This window comes from Mustela nivalis (assembly GCF_964662115.1).
Source record: "Mustela nivalis genome assembly, chromosome: 2".
Classification (NCBI taxonomy): domain Eukaryota; kingdom Metazoa; phylum Chordata; class Mammalia; order Carnivora; family Mustelidae; genus Mustela; species Mustela nivalis.
Window position 1 is genome coordinate 155,155,480 of NC_139021.1, and position 23,417 is coordinate 155,178,896.

At 48.6% G+C, this 23,417-nt stretch overlaps 1 protein-coding gene across 50 annotated transcripts in view; it reads right to left on the reverse strand.

The window, feature by feature from the left end:
- SORBS1 (sorbin and SH3 domain containing 1) overlaps positions 1 to 23,417 on the reverse strand; it is a 226,192-nt gene that overhangs the window by 67,325 nt on the left and 135,450 nt on the right. For 29 of the 50 annotated variants that reach the window (XM_082721996.1, XM_082722037.1, XM_082721990.1 and 26 more), the window contains 6 exons: positions 20,094 to 20,238; positions 15,993 to 16,022; positions 10,643 to 10,815; positions 8,598 to 8,661; positions 6,799 to 6,873; positions 6,413 to 6,475 (listed from right to left, as the gene is read on the reverse strand). In XM_082721996.1, the coding sequence (XP_082578122.1) occupies positions 6,413 to 6,475; positions 6,799 to 6,873; positions 8,598 to 8,661; positions 10,643 to 10,815; positions 15,993 to 16,022; positions 20,094 to 20,238 (550 nt within the window). The remainder of the gene's footprint in view (positions 1 to 6,412; positions 6,476 to 6,798; positions 6,874 to 8,597; positions 8,662 to 10,642; positions 10,816 to 15,992; positions 16,023 to 20,093; positions 20,239 to 23,417) is intronic. The other 21 variants (XM_082722032.1, XM_082722039.1, XM_082721997.1 and 18 more) reach the window with 2 other exon arrangements.

The window sequence follows — 23,417 nt, forward strand, 5'->3', positions numbered from 1 at the left end:
GCTACGTCATCTACTTGCTGTTCCTCTAGTTCCCTTCTCCTGGCAGGCCAAGCCCACGCTGGGGTAGATGGATATGAAGTTAAAAATACCGATGAATGGGAAAACTGGGCACCAGGATCACCCTTCTGCGTTTCTGCACACTGGAGTTAGCCAAACGGAGTGTACGTTTTTAAGCACAGTTAAGAGGCAGTAAATGAAATGTTTTTTTCAAGCCATTTGTGAGCACAGGCATTGTCTGTGTCTGAAATCCTGCCATTACAGTTTCTCCAAGGGTTCTTAAAGCGGCGCCTTAGGGGGCTCAGCTGAGCTGGGATCTTGTGATTGCCGCTCGTGGTGGAGCCACATGCTGCCCCTCTGAGCCTTGGCAGCGACACCCAGAACTTCCGGTGCCAACGACTTCCAGGAAGCCCGAAGGCTCAGCAGCATTTACTCAGGGTGAACAATCCACTTCTGGAACCCAAAGGCCCCTGCTGGGCTCCGAATTTTACACACAAGTGACTGTCCTCTAGGCTTTGGCAGTCTATCTTTGGAGGCTCGATTTGGGGACAGCTACTCTCCTAAAACTGCCGGGAAGCACTTAATTTCTTTTTCAACCACAGCAACTTTAAATGAATTTCTAAAAAAAGGCTTTTCCTGGATTTGGGGGTTTCTTTCTTGAGAATTTATAACAATCTTAAAAACACTGGAACAAGTGCTGGTCGAGAATGATTATTTAAAAAAAAAAAAGTGACTAAAAAGATGCACAAAAACCAGTATTTACACAATCACTTGCCTTTATCAATTAAATTTTAATTTTATACATTCCTTAGGCATTTAAACTTAAGATTATTTTTGTAACATCAGGGGCTCATTTTTGACACAATCTTTTTCTACCGCTCGAATTAATTCCTTCTGCTTCGTTCCATACACTTTGGAAGACAAAAGATAAAGGGGTCAAGATAGATACACACACTCACCCCACAAATAAAAACAGCCAAAGAAAAAGATATACGCAGAAGTGGGGACAAAGTCTGGGTGGGATCGGAGAGAAGAATCAGCAAAAGGAGAAATGGGACAAGGGTGGTCAGGATTAGTCCAAAGAGCCCAGGGAGAAATTCCCAAAGCTGCTTCGGTTCTGGTTAAAGGCAAATTTTAAGGGATTAGGAAGAAGAAAAAAAAGACCAACAAAGGGTACAGAGTAGCTACAGAAAACAAACAGGAAAAGGAAAAAAAAAAAAAAAAGAACTGAAGGAGAAGAGAATGAGACAGAGAAGGAAAGAAGTAAGAGGAGGAAGACGTGCGGAGGACCAGAGGGCTGGAACGAGACTCACCGTCCTCATCTCCAGCGGCATTCCCAGCCCGTGGAGGAGGTGGAGAGGGAGTAACAGGAGCTCTCGGCTATCCTGCGGGCCAGGCTAAGGCTGCACTGGCCGGGCGGAGCCCTCCTGCCTGGCTGTCCTCAGGAGAGCAAAGGTGACCGGCCCCGCCAGCTCGGCCCCGCCTCCCCTGGGCAGCGCGAGCTGGAGCGGGGGGCAGGAGGCACACATTGCCCAGCCGGGCAGCTTCACAATAGATCTATTTGCTTGAACTTCAGCAAAGTAAGGCTATTCTTAGAAATTCTGTAAGGCCAGTGGAGGATTACTTTAACTCAAATACAGACGTGCCTGGGAGAAATTGGCCTCCTAAATCTTTGTCCTGGCGCATCCTCATCTAGGAATGAGGAGAAAGGTCCATGAGACAGACCACTGTGGCATGGTATGTCACCACACCCTGGGGACGCCTCGAGACACTTCACCAGGAGGGGGCAGTGGTCACTGTCAGCGGAGAGTGGAGGAAGCAGCATCCAAAAGCAAGAGGGACAGCTGGTCTCTGGGACATCCCCCTTTGGCTGATAGGATAGCCCTCTGCCCTGACATGGCCCGAAGTATTCTAACAGGCCATGCACCGTGGAGTAACACACCAGAGACTTGGTTTTGTGCTGATGTGGAGGCATCATTTGATAAGCTTGGCCATTTTGTCGACACAAAGCCCATCAAGAGAGCCAACATCATTTGGGCACGTTCAGAGTAGGAAGGCTAGTTCTTTTGAGCCCGCAGCCCCCCTCAAATTCTATATCCGAATTCCCTGGATTGCACTGGAGAGTAGCTTCTCCTTGGAGGGTGGAAAGGGCGGTCCCCTCCATTCTGGTGGCTCTCAGTACTGGCGTCAAATCACTTGGGGACATTTCTTAACTACACGCACCCCCCCCCCCAACTGATGCCATCCTGGGAGACGCTGGCACCTGGGCTTAGGGGTCAGAGAGGGTCAGCCGAGAACACAGAGTGCAGCAGGAGAGGGAAAGCAATCAGCAGTGCTGTAGAACAGAGTAGGAAGGGCCCTGGAGATCTGCATTGAAAACCTGGTCCTGCTACTTACTGGGTGATCTTGCACAGATTACTTAGCCTTCCCGAGCCTTACACCCTTCACTGATGAAATGAGGACTTACCTCCTGGGGTCCCCACGAGGATGAAGCAAGCTAATAGCTGTCACGCATTTAGCACGTGAGGCTGTGTATCCAGTAAGGGCTCAATAAATGGTGGTCGTGGCAGGCACTGTTGTGGTTATGCTGTTGTTGTTTTTATTATTATTATTATTGATAGCATTACGCCTGTGAACTGCTGAGGTCCGAGCCACCACATGGCTGTTTCCTAAAGTGGGAGGCAGGGACGAGTCCGTAGCAGCATGTCTGAGGCCTTTCCTGCACAGCCTGCCCCCTCTCGCTTCCTCCCCAGGAGGAAACCATGGGCAGGGGGTCTGAAGACCCACCTAGCAGCCCCTCGACATCTGGGTGCGGCAGTGGGTGGGGCTGGCTCCTGTCACTTCAACAGCCCCTTCTCCCCGCCCCCTCACCCCCATCTTTCTGACCAGACATCACAAAGGCTACAGAAGGACATCTCTCTGCCTGCAGGAAAGAGAACCGAATGGAATTCACAGACAAGCAGCTCTGGGTCACAGAGGAAGGAATGATGGGGAGGGGAGGGTGGGTCAAGTGAAGGTTAGAAAAAAAAAAGAAAGTAAAACTCATTTGCTTAGCCTTACTTAAAGTTATTCCCAAAAGGTTTCTGGGAAGTTATTTTTGATAAGCTTTCTAGGGACCGGGGTACATAGTGAAATTTCAAGAAGTCAGTCTCCTGAATTCATTCTGCTCTTGCTCGGGTCCCTAGCCCCCCAGTCTCTCCCAACTACCTCAGAAAACAAAGAGCAAACTGCTCCTGTCCCACAGCCTGGTCTCAAAGATCACAAAAGGAGTAGAAGGGACTGCTCCCTGTTGGGAGTTTACAGGTTTCTTTTCAAGTACACTTTAAACTTCACGGATTAAGGTGTGATAACTCTATTTATCTTCTGAAAGTCTGGACAAGTTTGCTTTTTCTTTATAGTTGGAGGTGGGCGGAATGTTGTTACGCCGGCATACACAAACTTTCCTGGAGTCTTTTACTAGTCAGGAGAATCAGCTTTCAGACACTTAGAAATATCTTCTTATAATATACTGGATGAACAACTAGGATTTCAGACAGAGACAGAGGCAGCGGCCCTTAGGCTAGGCTGTGATAGGTTTATTGCCAACAATTCTAGTTTCAAATTCTGAGGACGAGCGAAACCAAAAAACCTGCAGCAACGACTGTCTCCTTGCAGAGGACAGACCCTGGAATGGCAGCTCACATTTCTCAGTAAAATGGGCTATTTTTTAATGCTCACTAAAACCTATGGATAGAACCCTGGCTACGTGCTAATTTGTCCTCAACATCTTTCTTTGAAAGGCATAAATATTTCCCACATTAAGAAGGGTGTGCAGAACCCAGGGCCACCTGTCAGGAACACAGAGCTGAGGGGGACCTACCAAAGCTTACAGACGTCACAACCACAAGCCAGAGAATCTCTGATTACTTAAAAAAAAGAAAAAAAAAAAAAGAAACAAAAAACCCCAATTCTTTAATGTGATCTAGCTCAAACATCTCCTTCATTTGTAAAAAGCCTTCAAGTGATTGAATATATGTGTGGTCTATGTCTGGCTCAGTCATCTTTAGCAGGAGCAGGGGCAATGAAATCCACCCTATTTTTAAAATCTTTCCAGGGAAGAAGACTTCTTAGACACTTGTGGTAAAGCCTAATCATCTTGGTTATTATTAATCTTTTATGTTCAACCTAATTTTCCCCCTTTTTTAATCCTTCACAATTTCATCCTCTTTGGTCTTTCAAAATAAGAAATATTAAGGTCTGCTTCCTACATTATAGGTGACAAGTTACCATATCATCCCTTACTGTTTCCGCCTCAAGGCCAAATAACCCCAATTCCCTCTAGCGTCTGACTTGACCTGTAGCAAAAAGCTGACGTCATTGTTAGCTGGGGTGCTAGGTGTGGCAGCTGAGGACCGTGGCAGCTGTGCGTGTGGCCACAAAACCCCGTCTTCAGACCAACAGCCAGCCTGACCGTGGAAGTTGCTGGCACTGCCTGCGGCAGGCCTATGGCACTCTTCTGGACTCACGTAGTCTCTGTGTTTCTCCACAGGACCCCTCCAGGTAGCCTTCCACTGCCTATGGGACACTACGCTGTCAGGCTTGCCATGCACTTGTCATCTTCCCCAAAAGGGAGCCCAGAAGGAGGGTGCTGGGACCTCAAGTCCAAATGAGCACCAATTGAAAATCGCATTTAGTCAAAATCACCCTAAAAACAGAACAAAACTGTCTCCCTCTCTTGGTTCAGTCAATTGTTTCTTAAGCAATGCTTCTGGCTAGAATCTGCACTCCAGGATAAAAAGACTAGCTTATCGCACAGCAAATAGATTCTTTTTGGAAGTGAGGAGGTCACTGGTTGTGATGAAATCATCAGCATCGAGCTGCAAGCCTGGGTTTGTTTGGGAGACTTTTTTTCTTCCAAATCAGGCATGAAATAGTTGGAAACCACGGATGAGCACATCAAAGGGAGAACCAAAATGGAATCCGGTATTTTAACTAAAACAGGCATTCTTCTGTATGTGAGAGGTAATCAGTAAGAGTTTGGTGAATGAGTGAACGCACGACCTAACCCATGACCAAAAGGGCTGTGGAGGATAGTCTGTTGAGCTAATGAGAGCAGAGAAATACTGAGGGGGCACGACAGGGCTGCATCTCTAAGAAAGAACTATGGTACCACGGTCCAAAGCCTCACTCATCAACATTCTCAGGTATGTACTGAGGACCTCCTTCGCACCAGCAAGCTTTCCTTTGGCCTTCTGAACACATGCCCTTGCAGCTGCCCCCACTCTGGACATGGTGCGAGGAAGGGGCCTTGTCTAACTCACTGCTGGATGTGCACCTTTGAGAACACGGGACATGTCTTATCCATGGCACTATTTTCAGTTCCAAGGACAATGCGTTGTACTAACGCTCAGAATTAGTCAAATCAGTCAAGAGAGATCAACATCTCATCCTAGAAGAGCATTTAATGGAATTTCCTCTTGTATGCCCCTTTCCACATCCCTCTTTCTAGGTCACTCACCCAAAGGTCAGAAAATCCCTGGGATGAGGGTAATTCTAAGGATGGTGTCTTTATTTTATTTTATTTTATTTTAAGATTTTATTTATTTGTCAGAGAGAGAGAGAGAGAGAGAGAGCGAGCAAGCACAGGCAGGCAGAATGGCAGGCAGAGGCAGAGGGAGAAGCAGGCTCCCTGCTGAGCAAGGAGCCCAATGTGGGACTCGATCCCAGGATGCTGGGATCATGACCTGAGCCGAAGGCAGCTGCTTAACCAACTGAGCCACCCAGGCGTCCCTAAAGATGGTGTCTTTAACCTACCTTTAAAACCTTTTTTGACACCTAGACGTTTTGCTCTTAGATACGCGTGTGGCAATCCTTCCCAGCAGGTCCAAATTCATAGCCAGCAATTTCACGAAACATTTTCTAACGTGGCCAAAACCCTTATTTTCAAGGGACATCATCTCCCATCATGAAGGAATCTCTTACCTGGACACCCCTTTGGGAATTCCCTACCAAGGAGATACACCCTGAAAATCTATGACAAGAGGGGCCCAGTGATGGGCTGTAGCACATATGGGAACTGGGTAACTCTTCTGTTGTTGGCAGCATGATGACTGGCTCCCCATGTCACTGCTAAGCCACCAGCACCATGTGACCACCCCAAATACTGGCCCCAGAGCCCCACATGTTCAAAGCATTATAACTAAGCTACATTGGTTACCCCATTGATCATGGAAACTCCAAGGGAACAGGATTAAAATCCATCCAGACAGACTCGGGTCATATAGTCAGCAAGGAGTGAGACTAAACCAACAAAACACAAGGTTGGGGGAAGCAAACGATTGGGAGACAGCCCATTAGCCACCAGAAAAAAACCCAAGGTGAAGAAGAAAGTAACAGCACCAGCACAAAGAGAGGCACGTGAGTTTCCTTTAATTACCTTCTGATTTAGGACTAGGAGTAGATGCTGGAAACTGGTAGGTAGGAGTGTAAGGATTGTCCTCTGTAGCAGAGAAAAGCAGTGGATTTTGAAACTACCCACCATGAAGTGGAGGAGCTCACAAATCCCGCAACTGACTCTTTTGAATGATTACCTTCTTTAGTGTTATTCAAGCACACGGCATCACGCTGAACACAAGATTAATGAATTAGGAAGGCCTTAGTCATTTTAATATAGCACATCATGCAAATAAGTGAAATAAAATTTTCACCAACCAAACAGGACTATAAAAACAAAATCTAAAAGCCAAATCTTATTCGTAGAATGGAACTATAAGAATTAATTTAAGGCTAGGACAACAGATACACTGTCTAAGTTTATGGTACCTTCAGAATTTTGCTGGATTTCAGGAAGTTCGGGGAATTGGTACGTAGGGAAATAAGGGTTTTCTTCAGGAGTGTCTGGCAGAGGAACAGGTTTGGGAGAGAGAATAGAGGAAGATACAAACGGAGAGAATGAACGAATAGGGATCTGCACACAGTTAAGGCTCCTTGAATTCTGGAACATACTAAGCTTCAGTAGTGATATGAAAGAAATTCAAATTGCTTTTAAAAAATCCAGTCCTTTTGCCTGAATTACTGAGACACATCTAAAGGGACAATATCATTTTTCCTCTTGGACAAAGAATTACATATACACAGGCTCTAGTAAGCAAAAAGGATTTAGCACAAAGCTTCAAGTTTCCAAACAAACAAGTGGATTCTTAAATTTTTGCACATCTCTGCCTACCATTAGGGCAGCTGGTTTCATTTAGAAACTGTAATTTGGGTTTAGTTAATCCCTCCCAAGAGAGAAGTGATGTTGCCCGTGGGACAGAGTAACAGACTGTTCACATATGCTCCTGTGGCTTGGCATTTGGGCTGCAAAAGCCAGGACTCAAGGTGAAAGAGACACAGAGTGCTGGGGGAGCTGGACATTGGCTTGAGGAAATGACCAAGAGAATGGACACCACCTAGTCAGAGACCCGGCCTTTGGCGTCCCTGCCATGACTGAGCTCATCCACCCAACCATAGTGGATTTGCTCTTGGTTTAGAAACACTAAACACTGAACATCTCGGTACTCTGAAAGAGTTGGAAGAGAGGCACAGCCAGGCTCATTGTGAACACTGTAGGAGCTCAGCACCAGTGAAGTTAGTGGACATCTGCAGCTAATCAGAGCGATCGGTTACTTGCGGTTTAGGCCGACACCAACCAGAACGCTTTCCTTTTGCCTTCATGTGTCCTCTGTGCCAGGCGGCCAGACTGGATTTGGCCCCAGGGAACGACAGGATGCACTGCCCCTGGGAGGAGTGGTGCCCTTCCCACGGGGCAGCTGCATCCCCGCCCACCAGCTGACGGGCATCGCAGGCGGATGGGAGCTGCTGGGGTCATGAGCTGCCCGAGCACCGGCCTAGGGTTTTCCCACCATGCGGGATCAAGCCCAGTGGGACCCTGATCCCAAAGCGCTTCTCTTTGAGCCTGAGCGGGCTTTGCTGTGTCAGCTCTTGACTGGCTCCCAGGGCTACCTGCCAAGTGCTGGCTCCCAGCTGGGGAAGATTATTTTTCATTTTAATACCACCTTACAGGTGCACCATGCATGCTACTTCCTAAGACAGAATTTGCTCTCATCTGGACCCTGCGACATCCCTTGGAGGAAGGGAAGAGGGCTGAATGTGGAGAGGTATGTGACTGGCCCAGTGCTTGGGGGACTGAAGCCAGGTCAGACCAGTTCTCTCTACTCCCAGTTCAGTGCCTTCTCAACTTGCTCTGCCCACAAGGCAGTCATGGGCTGACAAGGGGTGGGGGAGCTGCACCTAAAGCCGGAAGCAGGTGGGAATCAGAGCTGCTCACATCCCCCCGGCAGGCAGATGCTGGAGCACAGGCGGAGTGCTGGGCTCAACCTGCTACATCCCACAACACCTGGGAGGGAGGACTTGAGAGCTGACCTCAAAGCCCGCATGTGAGGAAGAGCACAAGCGGTCCCTCCCTGCTCTTGTCTGCAGGCGTATGGCTGGGCTCAGGCAGGCTGCTCAGTGATTTGAGCACAGGGCCCAGCCTTCTGACATCCTAGCAAAGCAAGTTTAAGTCCTCACCACAACAGTCAACGCATGAACACAGCATAGCTTCTACAAATGAAAATCAGTACCTCTGTTTAGTTTGTGGATCTGTTTAAACATGGTCTTGTACCAGTCTTTGGATCTCTCGGTGTTCTAGAGAAAAACAAAGGCAAAGAGTAAAATAAGATGGAAAGGTTAGCACATTTCAGAACTTCTATGATCATGAAATCACAGCTTCTGGAAAGTAACAATATCTGAAGCCAAAACTTACGTTACTCTATACATCTTGGTGACCCCACATTTAAGTCGTTATTAAAAACGCAAAACAGAAAAATAAAATTAAATAAAAAAAAAAAATTTTTTTAAAATGCAAAACATCTGAGACACAGTGGCCAAACCAAGGGGTGCCTGGGTGGCTCAGTCGGTTAAGCATCTGGCTCTTGATTTTGGCTCAGATCATGATCTTGGGGTCATGAGATCGAGCCCCGTGTTGGGCTCCACACTCAGCCTCTCTCCTTTTCCCTCTGCCCCTTCCCCTGCTCAAACACACTCACCCTCTAAAATAAAATAAATAAAATCTTAAAAAAAAAAAAATAGCCAGACCAAGAGATTCAGACCTGAATCTACAGAGTAATAATTGGCCAAAAAAGGATTTTTTGAAAAAAAAAAATTTTGATTTCCAGTAACCCCTCAGAACACTAGCTACAATGTTTGATTTTGAAAAAAATAAATGGAAGATCTACTTGAAGTGTGTTCATTCATACAATTTCATTTTTCAGAGACAACTAAGCAGAAGTAAAGCCTCCTAGAAACATGAGGCAAAGAATATCTGCATGCCCCCACCCATATCAGCTTTTTCGGCAGAAGCGCAGTCGCGTGATTGAAGAGGGCCAGAGAGTTTCACCTTCATCCCAAAGCTGAGCTGTTTTTAAGAGGAAAATAAAACAAGGATGGGTAGAGATGGGTGATTAGATCACGCATTTTCACTCTCACTTTAGAGATGAGGAATAAAGTCAAAACGATGCGCAAGGTCACAGAGCTGGCGTGGAGGCGAGTGGGAAGGTCACCTCACGTGACGGTTAGGGGTGCGGGTTTGGGAGTCAGAGTGTGTGGTGTGGGTTTGGCAGGTTGTACCATCCTGGGTAAGGACTGTAATCATCTTGAGTCCCTGCTTCCTCATCTATGAAGTGGGAATTCTACCTGCGTTCACCTTGCAGAGTGAATGCCGAGATCGCGCAGTCCGCGGGCGGCGGTGGCAATGACCGTCCAGCACAACTTCCTTCCTGCGAATGACTGTTCTTATATGCTTAGTGTTACTTAGGACCAGACAACAGTTCTTCCAAGGCTCAGCCCATGGTTGTTTATACTTCTCCTCCAAAGGGACACCAGAAACGGTCCACTCATTACATGGAGACCGTAGAGAGATACACTGTAGCTAGTGTTCTGAGGGGTTACTGGAACAAAAGGGGGTTCACCCTAATCCACTTTCAAAGGCAGGCTCCCCTTGAATTCCAGGGGGCCTGCAGGAGGCCGCCGCGCCTGTGCAGAGGGGGACAACTGGGCAGCTGAACCCATTCTGTGGCTCCCTTAGAGCTTCTTGCTCACCACGTGTGACAGGGTCTCTCCCAGCCAGAGGAACTTCTTCCTGAACACATTAACAGGGACCCTGAGCCCCATGCTCTCCCCAGGGTTCTGTAATCCTGAACCTGCAATTTCTGAGCATGCTCCGCAGGACACAAAAGGGAGACTGGGAGACGCTGACCACGACATCCTCCCCTAGAACAGGTACCGGCCTGAAGATTCCCAGAAGTTCTACTGCAGAGAAACGGCTCTGTGTTCCACCCTGCTTTTCCCCCACAGTCCTGGAACCCCGGACCCTTTTCTCATGAGACTTAGACCATCTAACATGCTTTAAGGAAAGCTGCTGCCCTCTGAGCTCAGGACCAGGGAAGGATGGGAGGCCAGAGCACAGCTCTGGGAAGCTCTGCGGCCCTCCGCGGGTCTGGAGAGTAGGCAGTGGCGAGGATTTCCGTCTAAGGCCTTTGTCAGCCACAAGTAGGGTCAGGTACTCAGGTGTACATATGTCACCGGCGTAAGAGGAAGCTTAAATAGGACGTGGGGTCCATATTCGTACCCGAAGTGGGATGCCCACATCATCCATGGAAACATCGCTCAGGTCCTGAGCGCTCCTGGCCACCCGTCTACTGTCATCCTTCGCCTTTTTCTCAGTAGCCCTCCCAGGTAAGGTGAGCTTCTCCTGTGTTGGTGCCAAGTCCTGCTCTCCCACTCTTCTTTCTGACACAGGATCTGGAAGGGAGAACAGGCATTAGCTACAGCAGCTCTCCTTGTGGCTCCGAAGCAGCAATCTCCCGAAGAACCCAGCTGGGGCAAGTGTGTTTACTAATTCCCAACAGGCATGAGTCTCACTGAGAGCACGGTTGGCAAATGAGGGCCCGTTCGCCTGTTTTCGTAGTCAAGTTTTATCAGGACACAGCCACACCCATTTGTTTACATACTACTTATGGATGCTTTCAAGTTACAGTGGCCAAGCAGAGTAGTACCTACGTCACCCTTTCCATCGCTGAGTGCACATTAGAGTTGATCGGGTTCAGGACTGGAGGTTACAGAGTGAATAAACAGACCAGGTGTTTAGATCGTATATTCTGTTATTCCCAGTCACGTCCCTTACTACGGGAAGGCGTCATGGCTCTGCACGGCACGTCCTACGGTCATGGGGCATGGACCTCTCAGGGTGGGGGCCTGCAAGGAGCTGACGGCCAGTGGGCAGAAAGGGCGAGAGAGCCGGCGGTGAGAGTGCAGGATGGCCAGCGCAGAAGGAACCCGCATCCAACTTAGCTGAAGAATTTAAGTTCAGGGCTGCCATCTCGGAGGGAGCCAAACACGAAGTGAAGGGTGCCCCTGGCAGGGGGAACAGCAGCAGCAAATGCAAGGAGCCTCTGAACTACTCTGAGTTACACAGGGGCCAGGCACTGTGCGCAATTCTTCATATCCATGATCTCAGTTCATCCTCCCAATAACACTATGAGGAAGAAACTATTATCCATTCACTAGAAACAAAAACAAACAAAAAAACCCAGTTTGGGGCACCAAAGCAGAGACATTAACATGCCCTGCTCGAGGTCACACAGCTGCCACGGGGCCAAGCTAGGATGTGGATTAGGGACACCTGACCCCAGCGGGTCTCTCTGAACCCTGTCCTGTCGTACGGCCTTCCAAGACGGCACCAAGGCTCCAAGCCTGGCCTGATCCAAACGGAAGTTAGTAAAGGGACTGGGGTAGGTAAGGCAGGGAGAGATGGCTGCCTTCATTCAGACACAGTAACTTTGACAGTGAGACATCCAAGCAGAAATGCCCTCAAAGAAAGGGGGAGCAGAGCCCCGGTAAGGGGCCCTGGCGGGAGTGCCATTCCTAAGCCATCAGCAGTAACGCAACGGAAGAGGTCACGGAGGAGTCCATGAGGGCAGAGTCAAGGGCTGTCATGAGCTAAAGGATGTCGCAGGGACAGGCTGTGGAGCAAAAGGGATCCCCCAAAAAACACACGAGTTATCAGAGGGAAAGGAGGTGAACCTGAGAGAAACAGTGCGGCATCACTGAAGCCAGAGAAGAGAATTCCAAGAAGCGGACGATTCAACCCATGAAAGGAAGGAAGGACGAAAAAGGAACACCGGGAGAATGGGGCATGCCATTAGGCAAGAGTCACGGGATCACTGGCGAGGGAGCAAGTTTCGGAGGGCAGTGGGGTGGGTGCCAGACTGCAGAGAAAGGGACGAACCTGGGAGCAGGAGGCAGGGAAGGAAGTAGGGAGGTGGTCAGCACACAAGGAAGACTATGGCAGGTGGCAACCAGAGAGGCCAAGAGGTTGGGGGTCAAAAAGGTCTGAGCTGGGGGAGGCTAAGTCCTAGCAGCAACGCCCTGGCAGTGAGACTGAAGGGGAGCTAGGGGCAGCCTGGCATCCAGGCGGTGGTGCTCAATCAGGATCTGGTCACCGACTGAGGGAGCACTTCTCACCCCTGGGAAAGGCAAGAGTGCAGAGGGCTGTTTAGAGAGTAAACTCTAGCAGAAAGGAGGGGCCCGACGGTACATGCGAGGTTTTGCCTGAGTCAGAGATGTCCCCGTGCGAAGGAGGGGCCGGGGAAGTGGGGACACACCGCTCAGATGCTATGACCTTCAAAGCCTGCCCACCCGGAGTGGAGGGGGCGGTGACCCCGCTGGGATTTCAAACCAACTCCTGAAACAAGTACTCATTCTGCGATCATAGAGTGGTTTCTAAACATTCTGCCCAAGACCCAGCTCAGCGTACGCTTCAGACAACCCGACCCCCAGCGTCACCGCCATGCGCTTCACAGGATGGTGAGGCCAGACTGGACTCATGGGATGAGTTCTCATGCCCCCAGCAGTGCCAACAGGAGGCCACAGACTTGGCAGGAGGCCTGGAAGTGCAGGGTGATTTCAAGTCACCCAAGTCTACCCTTACTGTGGCTTTGCTGAGCATTTTCCTCCCGTCTGGAAAGGCCTTCCTAAGTGCCACCAGGAAGCAGCAGTGGGGCTGACTCCAAGCCATCTCACCTAGTGCTTGGAGGCGCTCACATTCCTCACTCCCACGTCCTCTCTTTGCACGGACTTGGCGTTCTCAGGGATTCCAGACCCAGAGATATATTTTCATTGTTAGGGCAGGTGGCCCCAACAAGAATCACCTAACTGCAAAACTGGGGTGACAGTCCAGTGATTCGTTCCAAAGTGGTCAGAGGTCTTTGGCTCTAGAAAAATGTGCCCTGAATTATTATACTTTGGAAGCTTGTGATCATGGGCTTCATGACTGAGTGGATTTTGGGGCACAGAAAGATGAACGGCAGCCTCAAAGGAAAAAATTTTGTTGTTGTTGTTACATAGTGAAAACCTAACGTGACACTTTCTTGTACCAGGCAGGTGACAGGACCACCCAGTGACATCCACGGGACAAGGGGGGTGGCTGCTGTTTCTCAGGAATACTGATTCCCTCAGCAAGACCTCCTGCAGCATCTCCGTTCAGTTTTAAACTGAACGTTTAAAAGGAAGTTGCTGCAAAGGGCCACTCAGTAAGTGACAATGCTGACAACCTGGGACACGGCCTCTGTGTTTGTGGACAGCTTTCCTTCCCTTCACACCCAAAACTCTGTGATCGAGGACCACAGCAGTGCCGACACCTCCCTGAGGAAAACGTGCCAGACCCTCGGCCCTAGCCCTGACCTGCTTCTGTGCGCACCTCCCCAAGAGAGCCATGGCTTGACGGCCAAACGCCATGTGGGTCTCTGTCCCGAATGAATGCCATTGGACAAGAAGCCCCATTAAGGCTTGATAAAAACCCACTAGGGACAGGGGGCTGGGGTGAGAAGGGTGGCCCTTCAAGTGCCATCACCCGAGGTACTTATGCTGGGGAGCAGACTGGAGTTAGCCCAGCTGGGCCGCTCTCCTTCAAAACAAAATCGTGCCACTGCTTTGTCAACAAAAACTAACATTAAGTGAGCACTTACTTTATGCCCCACTTTATCAAACACCTTTAGTGGCTCTGCCCCCAAACTCAAGGAAGATGGAAACATGAAGCTTATTTTGGAGCCAAGGAAGTGGCCCGAGCCTGCCAGCCTGGTGGAGAAGCCCTAACATTGTGTAGCGCTTTCTGGCGGGCAGAGCACACCCCCCCCTTCCTGTCGCACATGAGCCTCATGCCTCTTTGGAGGAAGCTATGCTGCAGAGAAGTAAAGTCACTTACCCGGGCAAAAACGATGTCAATAAAAAGAGCCAGGAGCAAACACTGGGCCTCCTAACCTGTGTTTGGGCAGCTGTTTCATCCATTCCACTGCTCCTTCCCAAATCCCAAAGGCAGGAACGTGTTCCCAGGAGCTCCCTTTGTTTCAGAGCCACTCAGCTCTCTGCCAACCTGGGCAGGGGCCAGGCGCTGAAGTGGGCTGGTGTGGCAGAGTCAGGAGGGGGCAGCGAAGGGCACCTTGTGCTCAGCCACAGCCTGTGCTGGTCCTGGGGCCAAGTCCCGATAAAGCGGAGAGGGTGTGAGAACCCCGTGTTCCCCCCCACTGGGCTCTCCACAAATCCCGAGGGCAGCAGTAGCAGGAAGTAACAGAAATCATGAAGCAGCTGCTCAGAAAACAGTGGCTTTGTGTATTCATGAGATCAGGGATTCCTGCCCCAGATTTACACGTATCTATAATACCCACCAAGTGCCCATCTGACACATGTGGTTTCTTCTAGTATATGTGCTGCCGAAGCGAGCACATGTGGTTTCTTCTAGAGGTGAATCTACCACCTTTATTAGATTCTCCAAATGAGTCCATCACCAAAAAAAGTTATGAACCATCATACCACACCATGGGCTGCTGGAGGGCAGCACAGTTCCCAGATACTGCCACAGAGCCCGGCCCGGGGTGGGATCCAAAGTAAGCACTCAATAAAATGAGGACCGAATTAACAGTGGTGTCTGCGGATCACGGAGATGCATGTCTACTAAGCACCTGATGTGTGCCAAGGCTTGGTGCTGGGCTGCTCATACGCAGGACCTATGTGGCACTACTATGTTCCCTATCTGGCAGGTCAGAAAGCTGACCTGTGGTTTAGAGCATTAGCAGCCTGCCTAAGCTGCCCCATGGGGAAGCAGGAGGACCAGGACTCAGGGCAGAATGGCTACAGAGAGCCCTAAGGACATGGTAAAAGCTGCCCATCCCTGGGCTTCCTCCCGGTTCTGCCTGCACACGGCTGCGCTTCATCAGGGAGGGAGCCCCGACACCTGAGGATCTAGCAGACCCAAGCCCACCACTGCCAGTTCCTGACGAGACTTGCTCCCAAGCCTGCTCAATACACGCGCAACCTCAGCATCCTTGGGAACCTGTTAGACACACGGGTGCTCACCCATACGCGCAACATCCAAATCTCTGGAGCTATGGCCTGGGTATCTGGGTTTTGGACCAGCTCTCCTGGAGACTCTGACGGCTGCTCACGCCCCACCCCCACTTCCAGGCCCTGCTGGTCTAGAGGCTCTCACCCAGGCCTGTCACGCACCATTGACCGGCATCTGGGCTTGCCACCCGGTAAGTAAAGAAGCTGCGTACATTCCCTAACCCTGACTCGTCACATCCTAGGAGAGGGATTAGAAGCGACAGAAAGGGGACTTCTTTAGTGAGGCCTATCACGAACACTCCACCTGAGGCATAACCTTTTGTTCTTTTTTATTCACAGGACCCTATTCCGACCCATCCAGGAGCTGATCACGGCCGCCCAGGGCCTGTGTATGAGCTGGGGTCACTGGTGTGGGGTGCCTCCTCTGCCCCTCAGGCTGCAAGGAGGAGGCGGGACGGCACCTGCTTTCACCATCCATGTGGCCCAGCAACAAAGAGTCCCCAGCACATCAGAAGAGCTCATCAGACTGTGCTGCTCACACATCTGAGGTGCTAGTGTATAGAGAAATATTTGGCACCTACCTGAAAGGCTACTGAGTCGTTTTTGCTGTTCTGTGATTAAAAAAAAAAAAGAAAAGAAAAGATATACATCGTGAGATTTACACAGACACGGTAAGACCAGGAAGTCCTGCCAAAAGTTGTGAGTATCCCCAAACTGGCATCCTGACTGCCCCTTGGGCTCAGATGGCGGACTGTGGCGTGGCCACCACACCCAGCCAAGGGCAAGGGCATTACTGTGGCTTCAGTTATCCAGGTGTGGTGTCTCTAAGGACCAGCCCCCCACATCTGCCCCAAGATTCAGGAAACGGTCACTGTTTGCTGGTTGTTTCCATGTGGTTTCAAGGTGATCTGACATGGAAGGAGACCCTCCCAACTCCCCTGGTTCCAAGGGACCAGGACCCTACGACGACCCCAGTCTCAGTACGTTCAGAAGGGAACAGAATTGTGACTGTCACCATACAAGCTCCCAGCTCCCGAGAGCTCTGTCAAACACCAGACATTGTTTTAAGATCTTTTGCACGTTAACACTTTGAATCTATGCAACAACCCTAGCAGGTAGGGCGGGCAGGTTGAGACACCTCAGATAAGCAGCACACAGTACCCACGGTGACACTGAACATCAGAGGAGGGCCTAGAACCTGGCTTCTGGATTCTGAGTGCGGCCTGCCTTCCAGCCCTGACCACCAGGCCACTACTGCTCCCCAGCAGACGGTCTCTCACTTGCTCACTCTCCCGGGCACTCGTGGAGGGGAGCCCAAGATCTCCTTCTCAGAGTTCTGTGTGTACGTGCTTCGGGATAGGCACAAAAATGACCTTTACCTTCCACAGCTGCTAAATATAAAGCAGCCACATAGATAAAAATAGAGCACTTGCCAGCCCCTGGGAGCTGTCACCAACCCCCTTGGCGGCAGCCCCACCCTCCCTCCAGAAGCCACGTGGGCGAGAAGTAAACAGAGCAGCAGGGGCACCTACAGCCAGTGGAACAGCCTGTCCGCCTCTGGACGCGGACGAAGTTCACACCAGCTGGACGGCAGGAGCCTGGCCGAGCACTAGGCTCGGCTCTGCCAGCGACTTGCTAGCGGATGTTGACCAATCGTGTAAACTCTGCTCTTGGTTTCCTCATCTGTCCGATCAAAGTGCCCACCCGGCCTATGGTCCCAAACTCCAGTCTGCCAACTGGAGGCAAGGGCTTCCTCACCAGACAACAGCAAATCTATTCAACTTCAAAGGCTAGGTTGCTCCTCCTTCTGGGATATGAAATGGCCTTTCTTTCACAGAATGACATGGATGTCACAGGAATGACATGAATAAGAGCAGTTGTTTTTCAGGGGTACTATTTACTATATTTATAAATGAGCAACCCTGGGGTAGTCCCCAGGCTGCTTCCCGTGACCATGAGATCCAGAGTCTGGGGGCCACTGAACATTTGGTCCCCAGTGTGGTCTAGGGACAGGAACCACCAATGTATCCTGTGAGTTGCTGAAAAAAATGCAGGCTCTCAGCCCTGCCCCAGACCGCCTACATGCAAATCTGTAAGACTGTATTCCCCAGACCATGCACGTTAAAGACTAAGGTGCTCTGAGCGAGGGGACCCAGGCACCTTGTCATGCCTGAGTTTCCTGATTCCGATCCTCCTTTCAGACTGATCATAAGTGCCCTGCCCTCAGACCCGTGGTATAAATGTCAAGGAGAGGGATGAGGAGCCGTGCAGTGTGGGCCAGGGCGGACGTGTGGTGCCCCCTCCTGTGTCTACAGCAGAGGGTGGGGACTGGCTCGCAGAGAGAAGGTTATTGTTACACTGTGCCCTGGGGCCATTGAGGCAAGGGAAAAAAAAAGGGGGGGGGAACCTTTTTTAGGATGACTAAACTAGAATTCCAGAAGTTGAGTAAAGTTATTATTCCCTCAGGAGACTTTGCAATAGTTAAGAAATTGTTTCTATGGGTACTTTCTATGAGCACTGCTGCCAGGATGAGTAAATTCCAAAGCAAGGCCAAAACACACGACCTAAACCCCACTGACAATTAGTGATCCAAGGCTAGGTGGCTGGGCGCCTCCATTTTCCTCCACTCTTCCTGCTCCGCCCCCTTAGGGAACATATGGTTTGCTCTTTAGGAGAAGCTACTTTTAATTCCAAAAAAACGAATGTACTTGTATCCTTCACTGCAGGATGTGTGATTCAGGCAACGTGATTCTGATTTTTAAATCCAAAGTGCAGGACTGCACAAAAGAGAAAGGCAAGAACCGAAAGCTTTTGGGCAAATAAGAGGACTCCATTTGCCCAGAGAAGAAACAAAAAAGAACTACAGGCATTTCTGTGCCCAAAGATGTCTCGCTGTCATCTGAGGGACTTGGTGGAAGCCGCTGACATTACACTTGGCATTTCCCAAAAACCGAGTTGCCTTGGGAATAAATCCCATTTTTAGAGAAACTGCTTTTCCTTCTGGGAACTAACTTGCTTCTCTTTGGACTTTTTTTTTTTTTTAAAGATGAGTCATAAAGAAGTTCATAGAGAACCAAAATTTCACTTTGTCCTGCACTGTGGACACTGTCTGGGCAGAGAAAGCTATTGCCAGTAAGGGGTACGGCCCTTATTGAGAATGGGGTCTTCTATAGTTTAGGGAGGGGGTTGGGACCCCTACCATCATTGGAAGAACACAGATTCATGGAGGACGGTTAATATGGAGGCCATACATAATGAAAAAAATAATAAAATTACAAAAATAACTATTTAAGATTTGAGTGGGAGGATTTTTAAGTGAGAGGAAATGTTTCATTCATCTGTTTTACAAGTTAGAAGCAGGAAACAGAAAACTCCATTTAATATGGAAAACAATTAAAAATAGACTCCAGTTCCATTCTCGTCCAAGTTAATGTAGGGGAGGGGGGAGTCTGGGAGAACTGTGCAGTAGGCGAGCAGCAAGTCAAGAAAAGGAGAGGTTTGGTGCCCAGCTTTTTTGAAACTCTGACTAAAAAGCTCTTTCTGCTCTAGGAAACAGCTTGACAACTTTACACTTCACATTGAAAAGGATTTTTATGAAGGGAAAGTTTCTCTCTCTGTTGAACTCCAACTAGTAAAAACTTGGGACTTAGAATCATCTTCTAAAATTTTAAAGCAGAAGGGTCAACAGATACAACTATTACTTCAAAGTGCTTTGCCTAAGATGCCCCTTCAGAGAAGGGGAAGAACCAACCAGAAGCAGTAAGAGAAGCAACAGAAAAGAAACATGGAAACCCTCAGCAGAGCTGTACAGGGTCGCACAGCGTAAGGGACAAACAGCCATGTGAGCCTCATATCCCCAGAGGGTGCACTGAGTGACAGCCCAGTGTGATAACTGCTGGCAAGAGTCAAGGCCAGTGTGTCACCAAGAGAAAAGTCCAGTGCCTGCTTCAGAGGCACAAAAACACATTTGACAGTTTATAAAGGTTTCCACCTATTATGCTTGCTTTTTAAAAAAAAATTTGGAGGGCGCCTGGGTGGCTCAGTGGGTTAAGCCGCTGCCTTCGGCTCAGGTCATGATCTCAGGGTCCTGGGATCGAGTCCCGCATCGGGCTCTCTGCTCAGCAGGGAGCCTGCTTCCCTCTCTCTCTGCCTGCCTCTCCGACTACTTGTGATTTCTCTCTGTCAAATAAATAAATAAAATCTTTAAAAAAAAAAAATTTTTGGTAATCAAAATTTTGCTTTCTAGAAAATTCATGATGTCAAAGAAATCACCTGACTTATTAAAAGAGGTATTACTTACTGTACCTAGATTTTCCAGCCAAAACTCTGATTCGAGTGCTCATGATGAAAGGAGTTTAGGTGCATAGACTTTTTCCCTTCTGTCTTCTCTTTCTTTCTTTTTGGTGCTGCCATCTGAAGATAGTTGTGAAAGCCCCAGGCGTGCAATACATGCTCCACCAGCTTACTTACACAGATATCCGACATTGTCCTAAATCAGGGACCTGTCCCCCTGCTGTGGTCTACTCTGTGGGTCATGGGAGTGAGTAAACGGGGGCAGACAACCTCAGGGAAAGACGGGGTTTGTAAAAATTTCTGTGGAATGGCAGAAGTCCTGCCCTGGAAGTCGCAGCACAGCTACGTGAATGCCAATGAACTGGGGGCGCCCTGTGAAGGTCCCTTACCTCGGTTGTGTTGCAAGAGTACAATAGTAGGATTGACAATTGTCGTAGAGGGGTAGGCAGAAGATGGCTTGCTAGCTGGCGCAGAGCTCTGGGGATCGGTTCCCACGTGGGATGAAGAAACTTCATTTAGTAGAGGACCTGAATCCTGAAAAGTGAACACACACTGTGACCAACCGTAAGTTACATGAAACCTAACGTTAATGCTTTTTAAAAAGAAGAAATTTACAGCTTTACAAGAACCTTAATTATGAAAAGAAATGTAATCAATGAGACATCGCGAATTCCAGTTAGAAGCTTAATCTGGAATGCATAGTCTCTTTGTTGGTGTTAGTAAGGGTAGAGAGCAAGGGTGAGTGTTACTGGAAGTCTCAGCAACATCATTATTTTCACCTGGTAACAACTGTGGGTCACTCCGGTTACTAAAAAAGGAAATTCAGAACAAAGTAGAACAACATGCAAGACTCATGCAATTCCAAATGTGATCCGAGAACGAGAGCTGGTTTAAAGGAAAAATCAGGAAGGTTTAGTACACTTGTCTAAAGAAACATGAGACAATGTGAGGACAAGAAGCCATTGATGTAAAGAGTGAAGAGTTAAGTACTGGTCCTCCCGGAAAGCCACTCTTGTTATCTGCATCACTCCTCAGCCTTACTAGCACTTGCTTCTGTTATCTGGTTCTAACTGACATTTTTTTTTTCACTCCAGTATGGAGTGACAAAGATTTCTGAAGTGGTAAAGACTTATGAAGATCCTGACTTCAGAAACCTGAGGTTTTGGCTATAAAATCCAATAGAATCATTACTATCAAAATTATAATTTGCATGATGTGAATGATGGCAGCCTTCTTTGAAGACAGGAAAATAAGACCTCAATATGTAGTAAGGATGCGTATACAGTTTCCTCTATCATGCTTATAAATCTTATAAAGTTTCTATCTTGGAATTTATAGACCCCCAGCCAGCATGTCATTCTTAAGGAGTCTGAAAGGCAAGACTTTGATCGTTATTCTCCAGATGAAAGTAAGGCTCAAAGCAATTAGTTTGCTCGAGAGATCAGCTTCTAAGTACCTGTAGGACAAAAGCTATGCCTCCTTCCTCCTTTCGACCCTTGCACCTAGCACAACACCCTGCAAACAGCAGGTGCTTCATAAATAAACACCACCTGAATGACTGCTGCTGTCTATTTGCAAAGGTACCTGAACAACCTCTGCAGTAAGAAAACACATGCCCATAAGAGAGAGAACGTATCAGGACCAGGGACAGTTCCTAACACACAGTAGGGCTTCAGTCCAATTCTGAAAGTGTCCTAATGTTGCAGCTCCTAGTTACGGGCAACAGCTCAATTTAGTGACTAAAATCCTTCCCTGAGGCTCGAGAGGCATAATATGATCTTATTCAAAAGTCTTCATCTCCACTTTTTCATTTGTAAAGTAGAAAAAAATTATACTTGTCTTAATTTACTTCCTAAGTGATTTAATAAAGAAAAATGATCTATCTCTGAAAACTCTGCCAGAATGCACCCAAGAAGCACACACACACAAATTGGGCATGTGGCTCCTTAAGGTAGAAGTGTCTCCTGTGGTGTCTGGACAGATCATGTGAACAAGAAATATTCCACAAAATTTCATTTGGTGGTACAAGTCTTATTTCTGGAACATCACAAAAATGGCTACTGACTAAAAGAACCCATTCAATTCACATGAATTTTCTTTTTCCCTCTTCCTCTCAACTAGCCGCAGGTAGAGCAAATCTCAGCTTGTGGCTTGACCACCTTCCCTGGGGGTTCTTCTTGAGCGTTCTCATTGAGTGCAAGACCCCAAGCAGTGCCCATCCTCACCTCACTGTTATCTGGGGCCCAACCAGAAGTTACCAGGCCACCTGAGGACCCCTTAGAAGTCTACACCAGGCTGATCAGTCAGGTCTGAGAAACTGAGGACACTGTCCTAACTAACCTGTTCTGGATCACCTGTAACAGAACTCAGTAGGAAAATCTAGATCAGATTTCCATCTGATAATCATAAAAGATGATACATTATAGAGTATACAATAAAACCACTCACAATCGTAAAATAAACGAGGGCACTAAACATATCTTGCTTTACGTGCTGCTCTAGAGAAATACTCTGTGCCCAAGGGAAGAACAGACCCTCCAAAGCAGGAGCAGTTTCTCAATTCATCTATAAACTGCTGGGGGGAGGGGAGGGCATTAGAAACAATCTAGCTCAATCCAACAGGGTTGAGCTGCAAAGCTCAAAGCTAGAAGGATAACTGAAGAGGCCTGACCTAACTGCACTGTGTCACATCTAGAGATCTGAGAGGAGGACCTAGACCAGAATGAAGCTGTCCGCAGCTTTGCTGGGCCTGGTATCTGGCTAAATATTCTCCCACAAGCCAAAAAGAGGTTTCCCTGTTTTTACACAGGACTGGCTTTGGTTTAACAAACCTCTAGAGCCAGTTTTGTAGGCACCCACCTTTACACAAGGGGACATTATGGACATTTAGCTGCATTAGCCAATTATATAACCCACTGTATCTCAAAATGTGGTCTGAGGCCCCTGAGGACCAGAATCCCCAGGATGTGTGTTAGCGAATCAGAGCCCCAGGCCCCTCTGCAGACCCGCCCAATCAGGACTCCGGGCATATAATCAGGAGTTGACAACTTAAATGAGCTTCCATGCCTCTCAGGTAATCCCAGGTACCCGAAGCTTGAGGGCCCATACGGTACCTACAAAAACCCTATGAAAGCAAGGGCTGTGCCTTGTTCATAGTTGTACCTACAGAATCTAGCAGAATGCCCAGAACATGGTAGGAGCTCATTAATTGCTAATTAGCCAATGACTTATTTTTGAGGGACTCTCGCCCCCATTTGCAAGGGCAAGTCCTCGACAATGTAGCTAATGATCATTGAGCGCTCTCTCCACTATCCTAGGAACTCGAACATACTCGGTCCCACTGCAGCCCACAGGCCTATGAGTAAACCCACCCATTCCCATTTTACAGTTCACTCTGACGGTCTCAGATCCTCTGACTCCCAGGGTGGAAAAAGAGGAGAAAAAAAGACTAGGTACCCTGATTCAGCTTTTCCTCTCAAGCACTTCGGGACCCTCCCACCTACCATGGGGACTCGGCCGTCATGGGACGGGACCTGAGGTGTTATGGGCCTCGACCTTCATACAATATTTTGCCACAAAGAACCCCGGGAGCCACTAGTCAGGAGCCCTGGCAATTTTCTGCCTTTGGAGAAAACAGCCCTAACATCTGCCTAAGGCTTTTAAAAAGATCCATTTACTCAATTAAACTCAACTCTCTTTTTTTTTTTTTTTTT